General features: G+C 41.2%; 1 protein-coding gene across 5 annotated transcripts in view; it reads left to right on the top strand.

Moving 5' to 3' along the window:
* Window positions 1-20,664, top strand: part of SH3KBP1 (SH3 domain containing kinase binding protein 1) — a 255,819-nt gene that overhangs the window by 57,788 nt on the left and 177,367 nt on the right. For all 5 annotated transcript variants that reach the window (XM_032475869.1, XM_032475870.1, XM_006194204.2 and 2 more), the window contains exon 2: window positions 15,536-15,659. In XM_032475869.1, the coding sequence (XP_032331760.1) occupies window positions 15,551-15,659 (109 nt within the window). In that variant the 5' untranslated portion in view covers window positions 15,536-15,550. The remainder of the gene's footprint in view (window positions 1-15,535; window positions 15,660-20,664) is intronic.

Below are 20,664 nucleotides of genomic sequence, written 5' to 3'. Positions count from 1 at the left end.
AGTATCAAAAGCAGAGTCTCAAAGGCATATTGTATACTCACGTTCATAGATTCACAGTAGCCAAAAGGTGAAAACAACCCAAATGTCCATCAATGGATAAATGAACAAACAAAATGTGGCCTCTCCATACAGTAGAATACTATTCAGAAGAAGATACATGCTGCAACATGGGTGAACCCTGAGGACATTTTGCTAAGTGAAGTAAACCAGTCACAAAGAGAAAAATATTGGATGATTTCATTTAGGTGAGATGTCTAAAGTAGTCAAACTCCTTAAGACAGAAAGTAGAACAGTGGTTACCAAATAGCTGGGGGGAGGGAAGAGTGGGTAGTCATTGTTTAGTGGGTACAGAGTTTCAGTTTTGCAAGACAAAAAAGTTCTGTAGACTGGTTGCACATCATGTAAATGTACTCAGCACTACTGAACCATACACTCAGAAGTGGTTAAGGTGGTAAATTTTGTTATGTGTAACTGACCATAACTAAAGTTTAAAAAAAGAGGGAGATGGGAGGATCAGAGTCAGTGACTATGGAAGCCAAGACCCGAGAGAAAGAGAGCTTTGACGATGTTACACTGCTGGCCTTGAAGATGGAGGAAGGGGCTATAAGCCAAGGAATGCAAGCAACCCTAGAAGCTGGAAAAGGCAAGAAAAGTTTCTTCCCTAGAGCTTCCAGAAGGAACTTGGCCCCACTATCACTTTGATTTTAGCCCAGTGGGACAGTTTCTGGACTTCTGACCTCCAGAACTTTAAGAGAATAAATCCAAGTTGTTGGTAATAAACCAGTATAAGGACTATTCAGTTCAGGGAGGTCAGTACCTTGTTTGAGGTCACCAAGTGATTAAGAGTTCCAGCCTTGCTAGGTGGCAAGGCCCTAGAGATCAGGGGCCACCTTGAACCCCACCACCTGATATAGTGCCTGGCACAAAGTTTGGACATCCTAACTTTGGCAAAAGGATTGAATGATGATGTTCCATACCTTTCCTCGTTCTCCTGTTGCTATGTCCTGGATGCTGTAGGGTTAAATCTAGGAGATCACAGGAAAAGAAAGTCAAATGGATAGTGAGCATATGAAGAGCTGATCAACCTTATTTTCACTAATTTTGCTTTAGCAATGTAAATTAAGTATCATTTTCTGTTAACAGATTGGCATAAATCAAGTTTAAAGATGAGAAAGATCTTAACTCAGAGAGAGTCCAAAATTAGATACAGAGACGACATTGCAGGTTTGATGGGCAAATGTTTTCCTGAGAAAAGCCCGGTGAAATTGCTAAATACATGGAAACAGTGAAATTACTGGACTATGCTGAAAAACCTCTATCAAAAGTTACAAGATATTCTTTTGCAGGGACTAAAAGCTATAGGAAGTAAGGATGATGGCAAACTGGACTTCAGTGTTGTGGAAAATGGAGGTTTGAAAGCAAAAACAATAACAAAGAAGAGAAAGAAAGAAATTGAGGAAAGCATAGAATCTAATGTTGAAGATATGGAATGCTCAGATACACAGACAGAAGAGGCCCCACAAACCTGTTCGAATACCAGAGAGTCCAGGAATAAATCAAATACTGTGACCCAGTTTTTCTTTTCTTCCTTTCATTTGACTTTTTTCTTCTTTTTCTCTATTAAGTGTCTATTTTCATGTGAGTCTTGTGGGATGGGGGTAGCAATGAAGTACCTGTGTCTTTGAAAAACAAACTTTTAAAATTAAAACAAATATTTTGTACATTTAAAAAATATATGGGAAAACCAGCACTCTTTCATGCTGTTGGTGAGAGTGTAATTGAGACTGTTTGGAGGCCAATTTTGCATTATCTGTTAAAAGTAAGGATGCACCAAGTGTTTGACCCAGAAATTTCACTTTTGGGAATTTGTCCCCAATTATACTTGCATATGTGTGCAAACTTACAGGCACAGTGATGCTTGATGTAGTGTTATTTGTAATTGCTGAAGACATGAGACAACTGGATGGTTTTATGTGGGTTATGGCCTGGAGGGAAGAGGACTATCAGTCTCCAGCCCCAGGTTCAAATAAGTTCCCCATTTAACTAGCCAAGGATACAGAAAGTTAGCAGAAGAGGGGTGGCCTCAGGGCAGGAGCAGATGAGGTGTATAGTGCTGTGTATTTCATGCTCCAGTCTCTACCCACTGAGTCCCAGTGCTGTACGTGGCAGTGGAGATTCTGCCAGACTGCAGAAACAGCCAAAGTTTGCTGTGCCACAAGTCTTTCTCTCCATCAGCGTGCCAGAGGAGCCAGCGATGACAGTGGGTGTACTTCCATTTATGGTATGGTGACAAACATGTGGCTCTGCATGCGTCCATCTGGCTGAGTGGAATGCAGAGGCAGTGTCCATGTGTCCCCAAAGAGGTGTCTCCACTTTGATTTTCTTTCCACCCTCCCATTTCCCCAGGTTCCCCCCACTCCCAGCTCTGATTTAGCACCCTTTAATCTGGGTATTTGCAATTGGTCAGACTTCCATGTTCTGGAAGCTCCTTTCCCACACAGCCAGATCGTCCACTCTGATACTGGTATTCTCTGTAGTTGGATTCTGTGCTGCTTTGACAAAGAGAGGCAGAGCTCTAATGGGAGAAGATGTCCAGGATACACTGTTAAATGGAAGAAAGCAAGATGCAAAACACCCCATATTGTGTGAGTCCATTTGTATTAAAAACAAGTAGGGACACACATGGATGCACACTCACACACACAGACACGGACACGCAGAGTAGCCATTAATGGTTCCTAGGGGAGGAGGAATTAGATTTTACTGGGCTATGGGTATACCTTTACCTTTTGCTTTATACCCTCTTTTACTATTTATTTTTTTGGAACAAGCATGTGTGCCTCTAAAATTGTCAAATTTTTAAAATCAAAGTTATATATATATAATATATATGTGTGTATATGTAATATATGTATATAATATGTGTGTGCATATATATATATATATATGCTTTAAAACTCCTATACGAGTAAACAGCAGCTCCTTGTTCCTTCCCATGCCCTTGCCATACTTTTAGGAGACAGGCACTTTTCAGTTGGAGCTGTTGCTTCTGGTATTTGCTGCTCTACATCTAAGTAACACGCATGTGCTGCTGTCTCTTGCGTTCTCACTTCTAGACATTGTCTGTTACCTGTTCTGGTAGTTGAGGATTTTAGCTCATTTACGCCCCCCCCCCACCCAATATACTGTCCTACCTATATATGCTCTTGTCTTAGGTTTTGGTTCAGTCTGTATTTAATATTTTTGGGCGGTGGGGGTGGTTTAGCTCAGTAGTAGAGCACGTGTTTAGTATGTATGAAGTCCTCGGTTCAATCCCCAGTACCTCTATTACAAAAAAAAAGTATATTTAATGTTTTCATTATTATAGTGATCTTGATATTTATTGAAGCAAGAATATACTATGATTAATTTCCTTATATAACTTTTTGGTTTCCCTAAAGAGAATAATTTTCTTTCTTGTTTGTTGCGTTATCCCAGGACATCCAAATCTTCTCAAACCTTGAACTAAACAGTTCTATGAAATACCTCTTAGTCTTTCTCTCCCCCTCTCTCTCTCCTTCCCTTTCTCCTCCCCCTCCTGGAAAAATACCAGCGCCTTCCAACCTGAACTGGTTGCTCTTGAGGCTGCTGCCCAGTGAGCGGTCAGCCAGGAAACCCCCATCCCCATCTTCCATTACTGACCACCCTGGGTCCTGGAGACTTCTCTCTCTCTCTCATTTTACTCTCTTGATTTGGCAGAACACACTTTCTGGTCGCTTTCTGAGAGAGAGAGAGTGCATGGAAGTCTGTCTTTGAGACCTCTGCCAGACCAGCCACACTTATGAGTTGTTACACTGGGACCTTTTTCCCTCTTAATACTCACCACCCCTCAGGACTTGGCTCTGCATTGGTGGATGGGCTTCCCACTCTTGCTGATGGAGCCTGACAACCCTAGGACCCGGAGGCTGTGCCTTCATCCCCAAGATCTCATTTGAGCTTCATAATATTTGAATCTCCCATTTTACAACTAACGAAAATGAGGCACCAATGGTTACACCCTCAGCAGTGTCAGAGGCAGGACTTGAGCTGAAGTGTCAGCTGCCTGTGAGCCAGTGTGGCTACCTTTCCAAACCCAGCTGCTGCTCCTCACTGGAAAGAGAAATAACAGTAGTGGGGCCTGAGTGATAAGTGCCAAATGTGTGGTCATGGCTGCAGAGTGAGTCTAATTATGAGTGCCCGCCTGAGTCTGCTTGCCGATGACTTCAGCTCTAGTTAGCCATCCTTTGCTAGAAGTGTCTTTCAGTCTTATTGACTGTGCATGCATGCGTGTGAGAGAAGAGAGAGGGAGAGAGGGAGGGGAAGAGAGAGAGAGAGAGAGAGGGACTGATTTATAGTTATGCTTCCAGCTCCTTGTGATAATGAAAATACTCTGCCTATCATTCCCATAAGCTTGGTATGATTATTTTTATTGCTGCAGTATCTGGTTCCAAGTCATGTAATAATTTCACCCACCTCTTCCCACTCCTTTTGTAATATGAAATGCCTCATTACTTAGCAGTTTTCTGCTGATTGTACAGTTTAGCGTTTGATCTTTTTGTTAACCACAGTCAGGTGACCACACACAGGGTAATTAGATTAACCCGCCCCTCCTCCTCTTTACTTAAACAATATAAAATCTGGGATTCTGTTTGCACATGCTTTCCTTAGATTAATGATCTTGGAGTTGCTGAGTGGAAATTTGCATAGCTCCCTACAGCTCTGAGAAATGAGAATGCCCAGCTGTCTAAAAGCTTTAATCAGGAAATGAGCATGAAATGGCATTGTTTTGTCACAGGCTTGGAATAATTTATTCTTGACAATCGAGTTATCCTGGATGGAAATGTACATAAACAATCTTTCAACAACCAGTAAACAGGTGCTTTTTTTGTTGGTAGAAATTCAAGAATTTCTTTACTTAGGAGCAGCTTTCAAATCATTGGCTCTCGCACTAGTCACTTCTGGAAGTTTATTCTATGGTCATTTTTCTTGTGTCTCCTGTTTTACATGGCAGTTTATGAAAGTTGGCCTCTGGAGCAAAAGAAAGGCAGTATGAATAATGTACACGTTGTGTGGGCGGAGCTTGGTGTGACTGTCAGGAGCTGGGGCTCAGCTACAGGACTGCCCAGACATCAGTCCTCACTCAGTGCCCCCCTTTTAAAACTTGAATAAATTTGATGTGTAATATTATGTAAGTTTCAGGTATACAATGTGTTACTTTGATATATTTACGTATGGTAATATGGTTGCCAGTGTAGTGATTTATTATTCTGCATGTGTTCCTCCAGTTTTCCCAGCACCATTTTTTGAAGAAACTCTTCTTTCCCTATGGGTATTATTGACTTACTTTTTGAGTATTATTTGACCGTATATGCTGTGGTTTAATTCTAGGCTCTCTATTTTATTCCACTGGTCAGTGTGCCTATTTTTGTGCCAGTACCACACTGTTTTTATTACTATGGCTTTGTAGTATTATTTGAAATCCAGAAGTGGTACCTCTGGCTTTGTTTTTTTTTCCCCCCTCAGGATTCTTACTCAGCTTTTTATTGCCTTATGTGCTCATCTCTTCTTGAGACCAACTTCCCCCCTCTGTCAAAGAGAGATAATAATGCTCCTAACTTCTTAGTGTGGCTATGAGCATTAAATGAGTTACTCCGTGTAAACCCTTAGACGAGTACTTTGCTCATAGTATACTTTTCATAATTGCAAGTGAATTCCATATTTTTAGAAGTCCTAGGAAAATGAGGAATGTGTTTGGTTTCTCTTTATATTTAAGAGATCCTAGTGTATTTACATTTTTTCCCATTAGATCATTAGTCTTAGAAGCACTTACGACTGCAAAAATGAACATTGAGTTAGATGCATGGACTCTTTTCATTTATATCTGACACACAGTAGGTACTCAGATATCTATTAAAAGAAATGATAGAGCTGATGGTAACGGCTAACATTTATTGAGCACCTGCTGGCCAAGATTTATTGAGTGTGTGGGGATGAAAGATGAGTGAGACCCATTTCTTATCCTGAGGCACTTACAGAGTAACCGAGAGAGAGACTTATGGACTCATACTTAGAGTACAAGGGGCAGTGCTATGACAGGGATTCTAACAAAGGGCCACAAAAGCACAGGCTTTTAATCATCATCAAAGCTGTTAAAAAGATGACAGGAAAAAAAAAAACAGAAGGAAGAAATGGCTTTTGGACCTTGGATGTCCCTTCTTTTTTTCTTTAGGAGCAAGCTGTTTACCTAGCAAAAGGCCTAACAGTTTCTGTGTTTCAGGTAGAACTGCTTCATGGAGTAAGTATGATGCTATCAGAAACATTTAAAATTTTTTTCTAGAAGAGATTAATAGAGAAAGTTCCCACTCCCTAGGGAGCTCAATTTGAGATGATGTAATTAACCTTTTTGAGTATAATTAGCTAATCCCAAACTATTTTAACTCTTGTTACTTGCACTCTGGGCACCAAAGCAAAATGTCTTCTCCCCACAATAAAACTATGAATAAAATTTAATTTTTTTTTTGGAGATACTGGGGATTGAACCCAGGACCTCATGCATGCTAAGGACACGCTCTACCCCTGAGCTATTTCCCTCCCACCTTTAAAAAATTTTTTTTGGTTTTTAAATTTTTCCAATAAGGTTTAAAATTGCCTCTTTATATGCATTTTATTTGTTTTTCTGGGTTGTTATCTTGAGATTAATTATAATTGTATTTCCATAATACTGAATTTTATATCACAGAATTGAAAAACAATTGATTAGTAGGCCTGGCATGATTTCCCCCACATCTTTACTTCCCTGTCTCCCCTTCTTGATGAACTAAATGGACCAAAGAGCGTTCTTTTAAGCTTTGTGTATGTTCATATGTAGTGTCATCACTGTGATCAGTTGTGTTGGTATCTTTCAAACTAGCAGTGGAAATGATGTAACCAAATTATATTAAGGGACAGAGTCAACTTCTTCCTTGATGCGGAAAAGGTAGCAGTCAATAGTCTAATGATTGGGAAATACTAAGCACATTTTAATTATGAACTTTTAAATCAACTAAAGTTTTGTATAGCTAACACAGGCACATAGGACCAATTAAAGGGACAAAATATATGTTTTCTCTGTCTCCCAGACACCCTGTTTCTTTCCCTTAAGGCAGCCTCAGTTACCAGTTTATTGTTCTGTATTACACAATGAGGCATGCACACAAATTTGTACAAATGCTTGCAAACATTATTAGACTTTTTTACCTAGCCACATGTCTCGGTGATTATCCTTATTGGCACTTTGGGGCCAGCTTCATTCTTGGAGAGAGTTGCATGGTATGGATTTGCTGTAATTGAGGGAACCAGTTTGCTACTGACACGCATTTACATTCTTTCAGTCTTTTGCTAATTTAAGCAATGCCATAATGACTGATCTTCTGCATATGCCACTTTGCACATGTGCGAGTATATTTGCAGTTTAATTTCCTAGAAGTGGAAATACTGAGTCAAAAGGCATGGGTATTTACATTTTTGATAGATAATTGCCACATTGCTTCCCACAGAGGTTGTACCAATTGATATATCAATTTATACTCTCAGTGGACAGTATGAGAAAGTATCTTTCTCTACAGCATTGCTAACATTATATTATCAATTTTTTATTATTGCCGATATAACAGATAAAAATTGTATCTTTTATCAGTAGAACTAATAAATTCACTGGGTATTGGAGAGGCCCATTGAGAAACTTCATGATATTGAACATCAAGAAAAATAATATCTCATTATAACTAAAAAATTATGTACATCCCTCTCTATGTAGACTGTCAACTTCTGGAGATTTTTGTGCTTGCTATTCTCTGTGTCTCTCATCCTTACTCTTTGCGTGAGTACCAGCTGCATGCCAGGCACTGCACTACGTGCTGTGAAAACCAAGACAGTATCCTGAGAACCCACACTCTAGTCTAGAGAGGATTTATGTAAACATTTTAATATAGAAGGTGTAAATGCTACAATTTTAGTGTAAGAAAATAGCCAAAAGGATTCAGGGTCCTGTGTACTGAACACTGCACAGATATTGTCAAATGAATCCCGTTGTAATTTGCATTTCTCTTATAAGTGTGGTTAAGCATCTTTTCATATGTTTGAGTCATTTTTTTCTATGAATTGTCCTTTGCTGTATTATTGTTGTGTCATTGATCTTTTTGCTGATACTTTGTGGAAAGAGTTCTTTCTATATAACAGGCAATATTCTCCCACTTTGACTTTTCTCTTTGTTGATAAGTTTTCTTTTTCTTTTTTTTCTATGTTGTATTTATAGTTTACTGTAATTCATCAGCCCTTTCTTTTGTGGCTTCTGGATACTGTGTCAGAGGGTCAAAGAGTCTTTCCTACCCCGAAATTGTGAAATCTTTCTTTCACGCTTTCTTCTAGTGCTTTTAGGGTTTAATTTTTAAATGAGTAAATTTGTTTTGAATGTCTAATATTCACAGTCTAATAAAGAAATAGTATTGCCTATTTTAAAAAATGAGGCACTGTATTTTCTTACCATATCTTCTTCCTACTTCTCTTAAGGCAGATCTACATCCTGTCAGGTGAGAAGTTGATTATGACCACCAACCAGTGAACACCAGTTGCATTATCGTTGGGGTGATACAGATTTCCGTGTTGTCGTAGCTTTGAGCTGAATTGAAAATACTCCCCCTCGTCTGTAGGTAACCATCCTGCTCATAACACTCTTGCTAAATTGGCCATTCATTTGACAAATATTTATTAAGTGCCTGCTAAAGCATGTCCATACGGTTGGTATTGACACCTTTTGATCCAATGGTAATAATCTAGCTGTTTATCAGGGCATGGACAGATATAAAGGCATTAACTATCATGCAGGTATTTGTGTCGTACATCAGGAAGCTATGTCATCTCTTTAGGATGCGAATTTAGCCAGTCTCACCTTTGTCCGGAATCTAGGAGCATTCATTCGCGTCCTACAGGTCAAGAGCCTTTTGCCTGGGCTTGTGCTATTGGTGATTCTTGGGAGTTAATACTACAAATACATGATAGTGTAGATATGCAGTTGAAGATTACATAGAGATATGACAATAGGTATCCCGTTACTTAAAAAAAAAAAACAACTTTCCTTCTTATCTATTGAGCTGAAAATGTCTTAGATATATTTATGATGATATGTCAGAGCACTTTTTTAAGTGGCAGCGTATTTTGTAAATATAAGAAAGCCATTGCAGTATGAGACATTGATGTGGTTTCACTATGTAGTTTTTAGGGGAAATTATGAAATATTTCAAGCATTAGAAAAAGACAGAAACTGGATAACAAATACCAGTGTGCTCACCATCTTGCTGTATCAAATCCTCATATTTTGCCATATATATTTATATTTTCTTTACAATTCTTTTTAATGAAGTTAGTGCATTTTGTGATTCAGCAGCATGAGTGTTTTTTTAAAAAAAATATTGTGATAATGAGAAATTTTTTTTTAAAGGAAATGAAATCTTACAGATAGAGCTGAAGTTCCCTTGGTGTTTACCATTACTTTCAGGATACTTGCTATGTCTTCCTGGGTGTTTTGAGACTGACTAGCCTACTGCAAAGGGAGCCAAATGCTGGGAAAGCACAGTCTGTGAGCAGTGAATGTTCATGGGGCGGCTGCTCCTTAAACTTGCCATTTGTGTGGGGGGCAGGCAGGAAGATATCATGCATGTGTGTCTGTGTCGGGAGGATGATGTGCTATTCCAGGATTCTGTATCTATTTAAAACTCTCTTGATCGGTAGATTTGTGTAAGGGTTTGTTTTTAATGACTTCCTTTTATCTCCTGCCAGTGGTTAACTCTGCAAAAAGATTTTCCGTGAACTAGCGTAGGGGGCACAGCTGTGATCCCACAGCCACATCTGGCTCTAAAGGAAGACTTACCTCCAGAAAGAAACAGACCAGGTTTGACGGCAGGCTGACAAATGATTCCTCTTTTTCCCTTCCCTGCTTCAACCCTGAGCTTCCGGGGGCCCGGCCCAGCCTTACTCTAATGCAGAGGGAAGCCCAGGACCAGTGTTTCTGGCTGCTCACGGCAGCCCCAAGCTCCCCTGGTGTCAGTGGCACCAGCCTGCTCTGTGCTCCTGTACTCTTGGTGGCAGGAGAGAAGGAAGCATTGCAGGATGTGAGGCAAGCAGCTGAGGTGGAGAGGAAGGGCGCCATGGAGGGAGCAGAGCCACTCAGCTGATTGTGCCAATTCAATGAGACGCCACTTGGTAGGTGCATCTGGCACATTCTGCCCATCCATCCCCTTAATGTTGATCCCAGAAAGCTTTCTACCCCCTGAGTTGAATATTAAAACACCCAAGCCCTAGCTTTTCCAGTTTTTGACCTTCTAGGGTGATAGATTAGCACATTTCAATTTAAAAGAGTCTGTCTTCTTCTGGTTTAAGTACTGATGTTCTTTTACATTGAAATAGCACTTAGTGAAGTGCAGAGATCTTAGAAATACAGCTCAATGAATTTTTAGGTTTTTATACTCCTGTGCACCCATCACCCAGGCCAAATTATAGAACATTTTCATTCTCCTAGCAGGCTCTCTTGTGCCCCTCCCAGTCAGTACTAGTTCTGGGGTTTTGACTCACGGCAGCATTCTCTCCGTCCACTGTGACACCTATGTCTTGACTTGTCGAGGTTGGTAGAAGACATAAAGGATGAGAAGGAGGAGGGGCCCCCAAACCAGACCTTCATTGGTGTTTTACTGTGTAGTATTTTGGTTAGTTGAAAGAAGTTAAGGTTCAACCCAGTCAACTCCCCAGCACACACTTCATATGTAACAGATGGGAGTCGAGGAGGAGAGGGAGCCGATTTGGCTCAGCCACCAGCCACATCCAAGCAACTCCGCTGATCAGAAAGCAGACGATGCTAATTTAGCTCCCAGTTGTGTACAAAGTATGCCTTTGCCCAGTGAGGCTGCCGTTTGCAGGATGCTAAATGTGTCACAGAATTTTTGCTGGAGTGGCATTATTGGGGCTTCATGGCCTCCAGAAATGGGGAAGCCATCTTGGGCAGTGATCAACATAGTGCTTTAGGAAACAGGAATGGTGTGAATTCCCCTCTCCTTTCACTCAGATGGTCCTTGCTACACAGCTCTAGTGTCGTCAGAGCATCGATAGTTTATTGATGTTCTCAGTTTTACTGTACAAGTGAAGTTTCCATTGTTAAGGCATCAGATCTGAGATAAAGAGAAGCTAGATTTTCTTTCCTTCCTAAAGAGGTTAGCTGATAACCTGACTATTCTCTAGTGTTTTAAAGCAAGTGGAATCATTGCTGACTTATATCCATGGGTATGTATAAATCTGTAAGCCCCTGTGGCCCACAATTCTGGCCCAATCCTACCACTGAGATAGTAGGATCCAGGTTCTTAACAAATGGTTAAAAATATAGGCCTCATGATCAGAAAGCTGAGACTGAGGGCTGGGTGTTAGGAATGCCCATACCCAGGAAAGTCAGAGTCCCATGACCTGGATCAGAACCTCGGAGAGCTCCAGGTACATGGATGCTAGCTGCTGTAGGTTGGCAGGAGTTACTCCAGCGCGACTGGGTCTCATGATTCGTATATGCCAAAATATATCAGTCTAGAAAAATCAGGATTTTTTTTTTCAGTAACAAAATGATAGTGTTATTGTGAGGAGCAAGTGAAAAAAGATCTGTTAAAGCACTTTAATTTATATAAGCCCTAGCCAGTGTCAGATTGTGGCTTTCCCAACATCGTCACCAATTTTTGGAGCCTGCCAATAGGAGTCCATGACATCAAACATCTGTGAATATCATGGTGTTCAAAAAGTGTACTCTTCAACTTGCATTTGCATGGTAATTGGTACCCTGGGGTCAGCACGCATGTCAGATAGTTTGAGCCAGAAGTGAATACACAGGGACTTGTGGCTTGCTGTACAATTTGAAAACTTTTTAAATGAAAGAGCTTGCCCTGTGGTCTTTTGGAAGTAACTGGAGGATTTCAGTACAGGAGTGAAAAGAGCAGACAGTTGTTTTAGGAGAGTGTCTTTTGAGGCAGTGTGGAGGTTGAACTGGGAGGGGAGGGACTGGGGGCAAGCAGGACTTGGGGAAAGAGTGGTTAAGAGGTGAGCTCTGAAGCTACACAGGTTGGGTTCCAATTCTGGCTCCTACTTGTTTGAGTTTCCTTAGCTCTCTGTCTTGGCGTGTGCATCTTTGAATAGAGCTACTACGCAGGTTAAAAGTTGCAATCCAGGTGAAGCTCTTAGAGGAGGCTTTGGTGCATGGTAAACTCTCAAATGTAAGCTGGTATTCATGTGTATGTTTTATAGTGGTAAAATATATGTATATAATAAATTTTGCCATTTAAAAATACAGTTCAGTGGTATTCATTACATTCACAATATTGTGCAACCATCACCATTTTTTATTTCCAAAACTTTTCATCACCCCAGATAGAAACTCTATAACCATTAAACATTAACTCCCATCCCTCTATTCCCCTCGCTCCCTGGTAACCTCTAGTCTGCTTTCTGTCTCTATTCAGTTTGCCTGTTCTAGGTGCCTCATATATGTGGAATGATACAATATTGACCTTTTTGTGTCTTGCTTATTTCACTTAGCATAATGTTGCCCAGGCTCATTCAGGTCATAGTGTGCATCAAAATTTTATTCCTTTTTTAAGGCTGAACAATATTCTATTGTATGTATATATACCACATTTTGTTTATCTGTTCATCTGTTGATGGACACTTGGATCGTTTCCACTTTTTGGCTCTTGTGAATAATGCTGCTGTAAAAGTTGGCATACAAGTATTTGTTTAGGTCCCTGCTTTTAACTCTGTAGGGTATAAACCTAGGAGTGGAATTGCTGGGTCATGTGGTAATTCTGTGTTTAACTTTTTGAGGAACATCCATATTGTTTTTCACGGTGACTGCACCATTTTACATTCCCACCAGCAATATACGAGGGTTCCAATTTCTCCACGTCCTCATCAACACTTGTTTTCCTTTAAAAAAAATTCTAGCCGTCTTAGTGAAGATGAAGGGATATTTCATGGTTTTGATTTGCATTTCCCTGAATAATGATGTTGAGCATCTTGTCATATGCTTATTGGCCATTTGTATATCTTCTTTGGAGAAATGTCTATTCAAGTTCTTTGCCTGGTATGCATGTCTTTAAGGCAGTGGGGGAGGAAGGAGAAACAGATTGAGGAAGTAGATAGAGCCCAACTGGGTGGCTGCTTCGATCTGAGGGTTAACACTGAGTTTTCCAGCCTGGGTAGGTGGGTAGATGATGGGCTGTCAAGCAAGATAGCTTCCCTCTTGCATTGAGGCTGGTGTACCTGGGTGTTGGGAAGGTGGAGGGTCTGCTGAATGTGCTGCCATGCCTATGTGTCTGATTGGTTTCTTTGGACAAAATACAGGACCTGCTTTATTTTTTGTCTCCTCCCTGCTTCCATCTAAGAAGCAACTTAAGAAATGAAGTTGTCATTAGACTTATCTATCTGGCAAATGTGAACAGTCATTGGGAGACAACAGAATCTGAAACTTACAAACCAACCTCTCTCCTGTTGCTGGTTTCTCAGCCCTTAAGCACTTGCTTGATCAGATCAGTCCTTCAAAGCTCCTGGGGTGCTGCTCTGAAGCCTGGGGAATGAACATTCTTGACAACCATGGCTTCTGAGGCTTTCTCTGGTGACCACCCCAGTCTCTCAAAAGTTTGCACTCCCTCACCCTGCCCCAACTGTGTGCCATTAGTGGTTAGTGCTAAGCAAATGTTTAACCATGTCACCCACAACCCACTGAATTTCTCTGAATTACTCCTTGGCCAAATTGGACATTGCATCACTGGATTGTGTTGTGTCCAGGGGGTTGGAAATTTGCGTTTGCACAGTTGTACCCACACACTGCAGTGGAAAGTGATGTCTGAGCAACCGTTCTACCCTTGGAGAAGCAACCATTCAGGAATGAGCCCCCATCGTGGCTTGTTTTCTTTACTTCTAGAACCAGAGCAGGCTGGCAGCCATTACTAAGAAAGCATCCCTTCATGCGGCTCACGCTGGCAATGTTTGCAGATTGTCCCCTGATGCCATCTGCCTGTGAAGCTGCAGAAACCCCCAGCAACTGCTGTTCTAGCAGGTGCCTGGGCTGCTGAGGTGGGAGTCCGTGTACACACACACACACACACACACACACACATACACATGCATGCACGCAGCTTTGCTGTGTTGGCCTGGGGTGTCAGCTGAAACTCTCAGCCCAGCAGAGCACCAGCCGCAGTTGCTGGTTTCCGGTGGGGCCCTGGTTAGGGAGAGAGGGCGAGGCTGTCGTGAACAGAGCCAGCAGTTGGGGAATTGGATACGGTAACTAACACGCGGATGTGTAGGAAGCTGCCAGGCAGTGGCTATGTTTTGACAAGCTTTTGTTCTCTCTCTTCTTTCCACCTCTGCTCTCTGCCCAGGCCAAATTGTGGCCCCCTACTTAATTTTCCATCTTCATGTTCATTCACAGAAAGACCCATGCCCGGCTGTTGTCCCAGCTTCTTTCTAGAGAACACTTCTCTGGAGCCCTGAAACCACTCAGCCATGCTTTGGCTCTCGCCCCTTCCCCTTCTCTTTTTTCCCAAGTCAGTGTGATCATGGGTTCAGACAAGCCTAGAACTCCCCTGCCCAGGTCTGCAGTCTGTGAGTTACTATTATTTCTGGCTCTTCATGCTTTTGAAAATAATTATGTAAATTATTAAAGTAATTTGAAATAACTGTCTCAGGCATCAGGTTTTAAAAATCCAGATCTTAATGGAGCTTTGATAAGAGACCACGTATTATAACTTTTTTCTGTAAAGGACCGTGTATTTTAGGCTTGGATCTCTGTTCCAGCTACTTAGCTCTGCCCTTGTAGCATCAAAGCACCCATAGAAAACACTTAAATGAATGAAGGGGGTTATGTTATAATGAAACTTTATGTACAAAAACACGTGGTGGGCTCAGTTTGCTGATCCCTGGCCTAGAATTATAGTTTTTATTTTAGTTTGTGATCTTTCTATTTCTCTTGGTCAAGAATTAAAAAACCAGAGGACCTTGGTGACTATAAATAAACTTAAATGATCTTCTTTTGGGTTTAGAATAATCATGAGCACAATGGTGATTTGGAAATATACTTCTTTAAACCCTTGTTGGGAAAAGTGAAAACCAGAAGGCTTTTGAGGAGGGACTCTGCTTGGCCAAAGCTTATCCTTGTTCAAAAAGCTTATCCTTCTTCAAACACTTAGAGCTGTTTGGTGGCCTTTATGATCACTTGGAATGACATAGTCACAGAAGATTGCATAACTACTTTGGACATTATTCCAATTTATAGGACCAGATGCTTCTCTAATAAATATAAGAGAAACAAGCTACAGAAATATAGGAAATGGTGTTTTTAAAACGTTACACTGAGTTGAGGTCATTATAGTTCATTTCCAGAAAGCTGAAGCTTAAAATAGTCAGAGACATTCTAAAATGTTAAACTACAATCTTGTTTTCCTTTTCTCTATCTTTGTAGGAAATAAAGAAAGAGATGAAGAAAGACCCTCTCTCCAGCAAAGCTCCAGAAAAGCCCATGCACGAAGTGTCCAGTGGAAACACTTTGCTGTCTTCTGAAACAATTCTAAGAACCAACAAGAGAGGTATGGGAAAGAAGAAAGAGCCCCCTCCCCACGCACAAACCCAAACTGGAAACTGCTAGGTGAACTGTATGAAATTTTGAATTGCTGGAAAACTGAATGGCATTTGCCCTTTTGGTTTCGGGGGGCAGGTTTGGTATAAATTTTGGATGCGTGCGTGCAGACACATGGCAAGTAACGATGCAATAAGTATAATAAGGGGAACTAATAAAAATTTTTGACAGTGGGAAGTAGAAAAATCATCATTTACAAATTTAGTCTAGGACTCTAGCTTTCGCTTTCATATCTATTTTTATGGATGAAAGGTGACCTTAGAGAACCCTATGGTGAAGGCTGAACTGGGGACGTCTGGCCGTGCTCTCTTTTCAACTTAAGGGCAAGCTTCAGCAGGGTCTTTCTCTCTCCAACCGCTGGGCTCCCGAACACCGGCCTTGTCTCTTTCGGTTTAGGAGGCAGAACATGCAGAGATACAGCTCATCCATCCATCTGTCTAACCGGGAAACCTTTCACCATCTTGTTTTCCTCTTCTGAGACCTCAAGGCAGATTTTTCAGGTGTCAGCTCATTGGAGTTTTGTTTTCTCTCCTACCTGTCCTCTGTGACATTGTCGTCTGGAATGATAGGAGAGAGACTATAAGATGGCAGGGATGACTCAGTTTTAGACCCACATTTTCAGGTCAGACTAGATTCCCTCGGTTTCTTCCGAGCCTCACCCTCACCGTGGCCCAGCCCGGCGCACGCTGAGCGCGCCCGCAATAGGTTAGCTTTCAGCTGCAGGCTTTTCAGGGGCTTATTACTTCCTTAAAGAGAAACATAGAGCTGTTCAAAAGCAGGAGCCGGAAATGTATTAGCAAACAGTTCCATTAAAAAGAAAAAAGAAGGCAAGTTTACATAACCACAGGGAAGAACAGCTAATCTTTCATCAAATTTAGACAGCAGAAGAATTTGTCCAATAAACTGTCCATTGATCATAGTGCTGGAGACCTCAGCTTTGTGTCTCTCTTCCTTCCTGCTTCTTCCGCTACCCCCTCCAGCTGCCCTGGGTTACATTTCCTTTTTTGAATTATTCAGATGAAATATTGGCAGGAGGCCCACGCTGGTTAGCAGCTATAGGACTTTTTTTTTCTTGTTTTTTTTTTTTAATACCATCCTCCCGATGGAGGGGATTTTCCATTTTAAGAATTAGACCTATTTTGTCCTAAAACTGTAGTCATCCCCAGAAGCACCTCCTGCATTCTTGCAGATAAGTTCCAGAACGCCTGAGGCATGCCCTTATTGGCCTTGGAGAGCTAGGATTCAGCATGTGTGTCTGCATTCCCCAACCTCCCTTGCCGATGTGAGGCCCTCTCGTTTCTCCTGATGCTCCTTGGGTCAAGGGGGCCGAAGAAGTGCATACACGTTGACCAGAGGCAGGGCCGCTCCGGCCAGCCCTGTTTTTTGTAAAGTAAATAAGAAAATTAAGGTAATTCATTAATTTAACAAGATAAGGAATTAATTAAGTTAAGGAATTAAGGTAGTTATCCAGATGAGTTTGATAAAATTACGTGAGTACTTTCTATCAATGAAGGAATCGAACTTTTCAGATAATATTCTCTTTATAACGAAAACTCTGACCTTTAAGGTCCCTTACAGAATTTTTCATTAACCAGAAAATGGCATTAAAAGGGGTGGCTTACTGTTTTAATGTTTCCTTTTTAAGCTTCCACCTTAGGCCTACAGCCTGATTATGACCAACTTTTTACTCTTAGGTATTTTATGTAATGAATCTGCCAGTGGCTCTGAGACCTTAGTAGCACATGGGGGTGTCCTGTAAATATGAAACACGTAACAAACCATCTTCATTCTGTCCCAGGCTTCACACTGACCCCCAGGTCACCTGGGCCAAACATAAATTTCCAGTTGAAGGGAAGCATTGTGTACCAGGGCCAATGCTGTCTTTGGCCCCGCCCCCCAGCCATCAAGGCTAACAGTATCCTACTACTCCTTATAATAAACAGCGGGGTGGATTGATTGGCCTTGTCAGGCCAGATAAATAGTTCATTGTGCTGAGCTCAAAAGCTACATTTTTTTCCCACCCCAAATCAATGAAAAACCACTTTTTCCCCCTTAAAATAAGGATCAGAGGCTAAATCTGTGGGATGATTCTAGTTACTGGTAAACACTTCCGTCCAACTAATTTTTCAAGTTTTATGAGTTATTGTAAATGAACAAAGTCTCCTTCCTCCCTTTGTGTCCATCAAGCTTTGTCCCTAGAAATCACTTGGATGTTTTTGTCTCTTGCTGCTGCTATAGAGGGAAGTTGCTTTCAGAGCTTAGTAACAGGCTACTCTGACTCACTAACATGGGCTCTTCCTTATAGTATATGAGTCCACCTTGTGATTCAGCCTTGGACCCTGTGTGAATTTCATTGAATTAACAAAAGTTCTTTTTCTTCATCTTTGATGTTTACTTTATATGGGCCTTATCATTTAATACAGGCTTAGCAATGGTTTAAAGAAGAAAGATCAAAGTCTATTTCTATTAAAAGTCTGAAATTGACCCACTTCATTGGGTCCTGAACTTGAGATAGATTGAGCTGAAGAAGTTTGCCCCATTGAGTCCAGCAGTTTTTGCACTGGAGACACACCTCACTTTGTAGCAGGGGCGAGTGGGTTGTAGTAGCTCACAATGTGGGATGAGCTCACCCTCCCCAGACACCTGCATAAGGTCAAAAGATACTCTACATTTGGAGGAAGCTATTCATAGCCTCGAAAAAAGGCCAAGACCATGGAAACATTAGTTTGGGGACCGATTAGTTTCAGTTTTCAGCTTTAACCTTTGCAAATCTCTACAGAGTTGATTTAGGGAGGTACTGGAATGACTCCACCGGCTTTTCACTTGAGAAAAAAGATGTGACTGAAAGAGAGAGAGAGAGAGAGAGAGCAGATCCTCCAGATGGCTTGGTAGCTGTCGACAATACATTCCAGGCATTAGCACTGTTAATAACAGGACAGTTGTGTCTGCTCCCACCCTTGGCCAATTCTCTGGGCTTTACCTGAGTCACAGTGAAGGAGCTTCTTGGTTAAAAAAAGCCTTCCTCAAGGAGTGAGAGGTCATTTTTTATTTAAACTTGCAGCATGGATGTTGTATATTCTAAAACTATCCCAGACTCCAGAATGTTGACAAATTGCAGCCAGAAAATCTGAAAACTTTTCTTGGGGCCAAAAGTCATTCTCATGAACCAGAAAGAAAAGGGTTGTCTGTTTCCTTCTGAGAATGATTTATATTTTTGTTTCTTCTATCATTGAACCCATACCAGAAAGTGATGAGCCCTCCAAAATTGGTACACTGCTATATGGAGGAATTTTTTTTAAATATTCACACCTCGAGTTTAAAACCAAAGTTGCATAAAGTGGACACTTTTAACAGTTAGCAGCAAATACACTAAATACGTACTTGAAAATGAGCAAGAAGGATTTTGTTCATTTGAATACGGACTGTTTTCTACTTGAAGCAAAATGAAATGAAAAAATCTTTTGGTTTCATCCTTATAAGGGTTTCCCAACCAACTTTATCCATGTGATAGGCTAAGTATCGGCTGTAATCAATACCCTGCTGGCCTGTGTGAGGATCAGCTTCCATTTCAGGGCTCTGGTTCCCAGTTTTTGCACCGTTTGCGGACCTCATGGAGAAGCTGCCTCTCTCTGAACCCCTCCTGCTGCCTGTAATTTTGGACATTGTTCCTTACTCACATTTGGGTGGATACTAACAAAGGTTCAATAACATATGTTTACTGTGTGCCTACTGTGGGCCTGGGGCAGATAGAAAGACTAGAAAAATAGCAGCCGGTCTTGCCTGCAAGCAGTTCTAATCTGTTCTGTCACTTGGGAAATGTTAAGAAAGTGCTGCACATTTCTTATATCTTTTTTCTGGCAAGGTGGGGATATGTCTCTTATTTACTTCTGTCATTCTGAATGTGAAGCCACTCCGCAGGTTTCTGGTTGGCTTTATATGTCCCTGTTTCTATTTCCAGTTTATCATGAATTCAGTGTTTGGTAAGTCTCTATTGTATTTTGCACATTTATTATTCTTTGCTATTATTATTATTACTGTTATGCTCTCCTGATACACAATGTATTTTATAATCATCTTTTTAAGTCGCTCTGCTACTTTGGCATCTGCCTTCCAAAAGAGAAACTGCTTTTACCATCTTTAAGGTTTGTTATGCATTTGCATTTTACTGCCCCTTCCAGAGATGAATGCTATAAGATCTGATGGTTTAAAGGATGTTATTTGTAACAGGTGTAGCACTGATGCTCTGAGATAAGATTAAAGTTGAGGGTGGGGGAGGGTTGCTCTCTAAGTTGGTATGTGGATATGACTTTCTTAGTAGAAAATGACTCTTTGGGGCTCATTTTTCATGTGTTTAATCCTTCAGACAGGTTTAATTCAGAAGTTATTCTTAACAGAGGGTCCAACAGCTGCTCTGCCTCTGCACACTGTTGCTTTAAAAGTTAGGGCAGAAATTCTCCAGAATTCATTTTGTGTGTGGATGGGTGATGCGACATGCCCCTCAACATAATATGGACCCAGTGTTGGCTGCACAGAAGGGCTGTCCATGTTGGTCTGCTGTGTGTAACTGTCAGAAGAATTTTACCTACTGTTTGTCTTTCTTTTCCTCACAGTTTCACTACTAGTCATTCCAGTCCCTCAACAGATCTGGCCGTAGTGACCTTCCTCCCCTGACTCTACTGAAGGGGAAATGTTTGTTCAAGCTTTCATTTCTTTAGCATTCACTTGGCTAACACCAGAATAATATCCTTGAGGTATCTGTTGGGTTGTTCATCATAACACGAGTGAGTGAGTGTGTGCGCGTGTGTGAACATAAGCATGCTCGTGCTGGCGTGAAACTCTTGTGTTGGCTTGGAGGCCATGGTTAGAATCTTGACAGGCTGTGGGCTCTTTGTTTGAAATGAAATTGTAAACCACGGGCGGAAAAAGTGTGTCCTTAATAAAGAAAATAGCAACCA

Source organism: Camelus ferus, chromosome X (assembly GCF_009834535.1).
Source record: "Camelus ferus isolate YT-003-E chromosome X, BCGSAC_Cfer_1.0, whole genome shotgun sequence".
NCBI lineage: Eukaryota > Metazoa > Chordata > Mammalia > Artiodactyla > Camelidae > Camelus > Camelus ferus.
The sequence above is the reverse complement of the archived record's forward strand: the minus strand, read 5'-3'. Positions and strand labels throughout refer to the sequence as shown.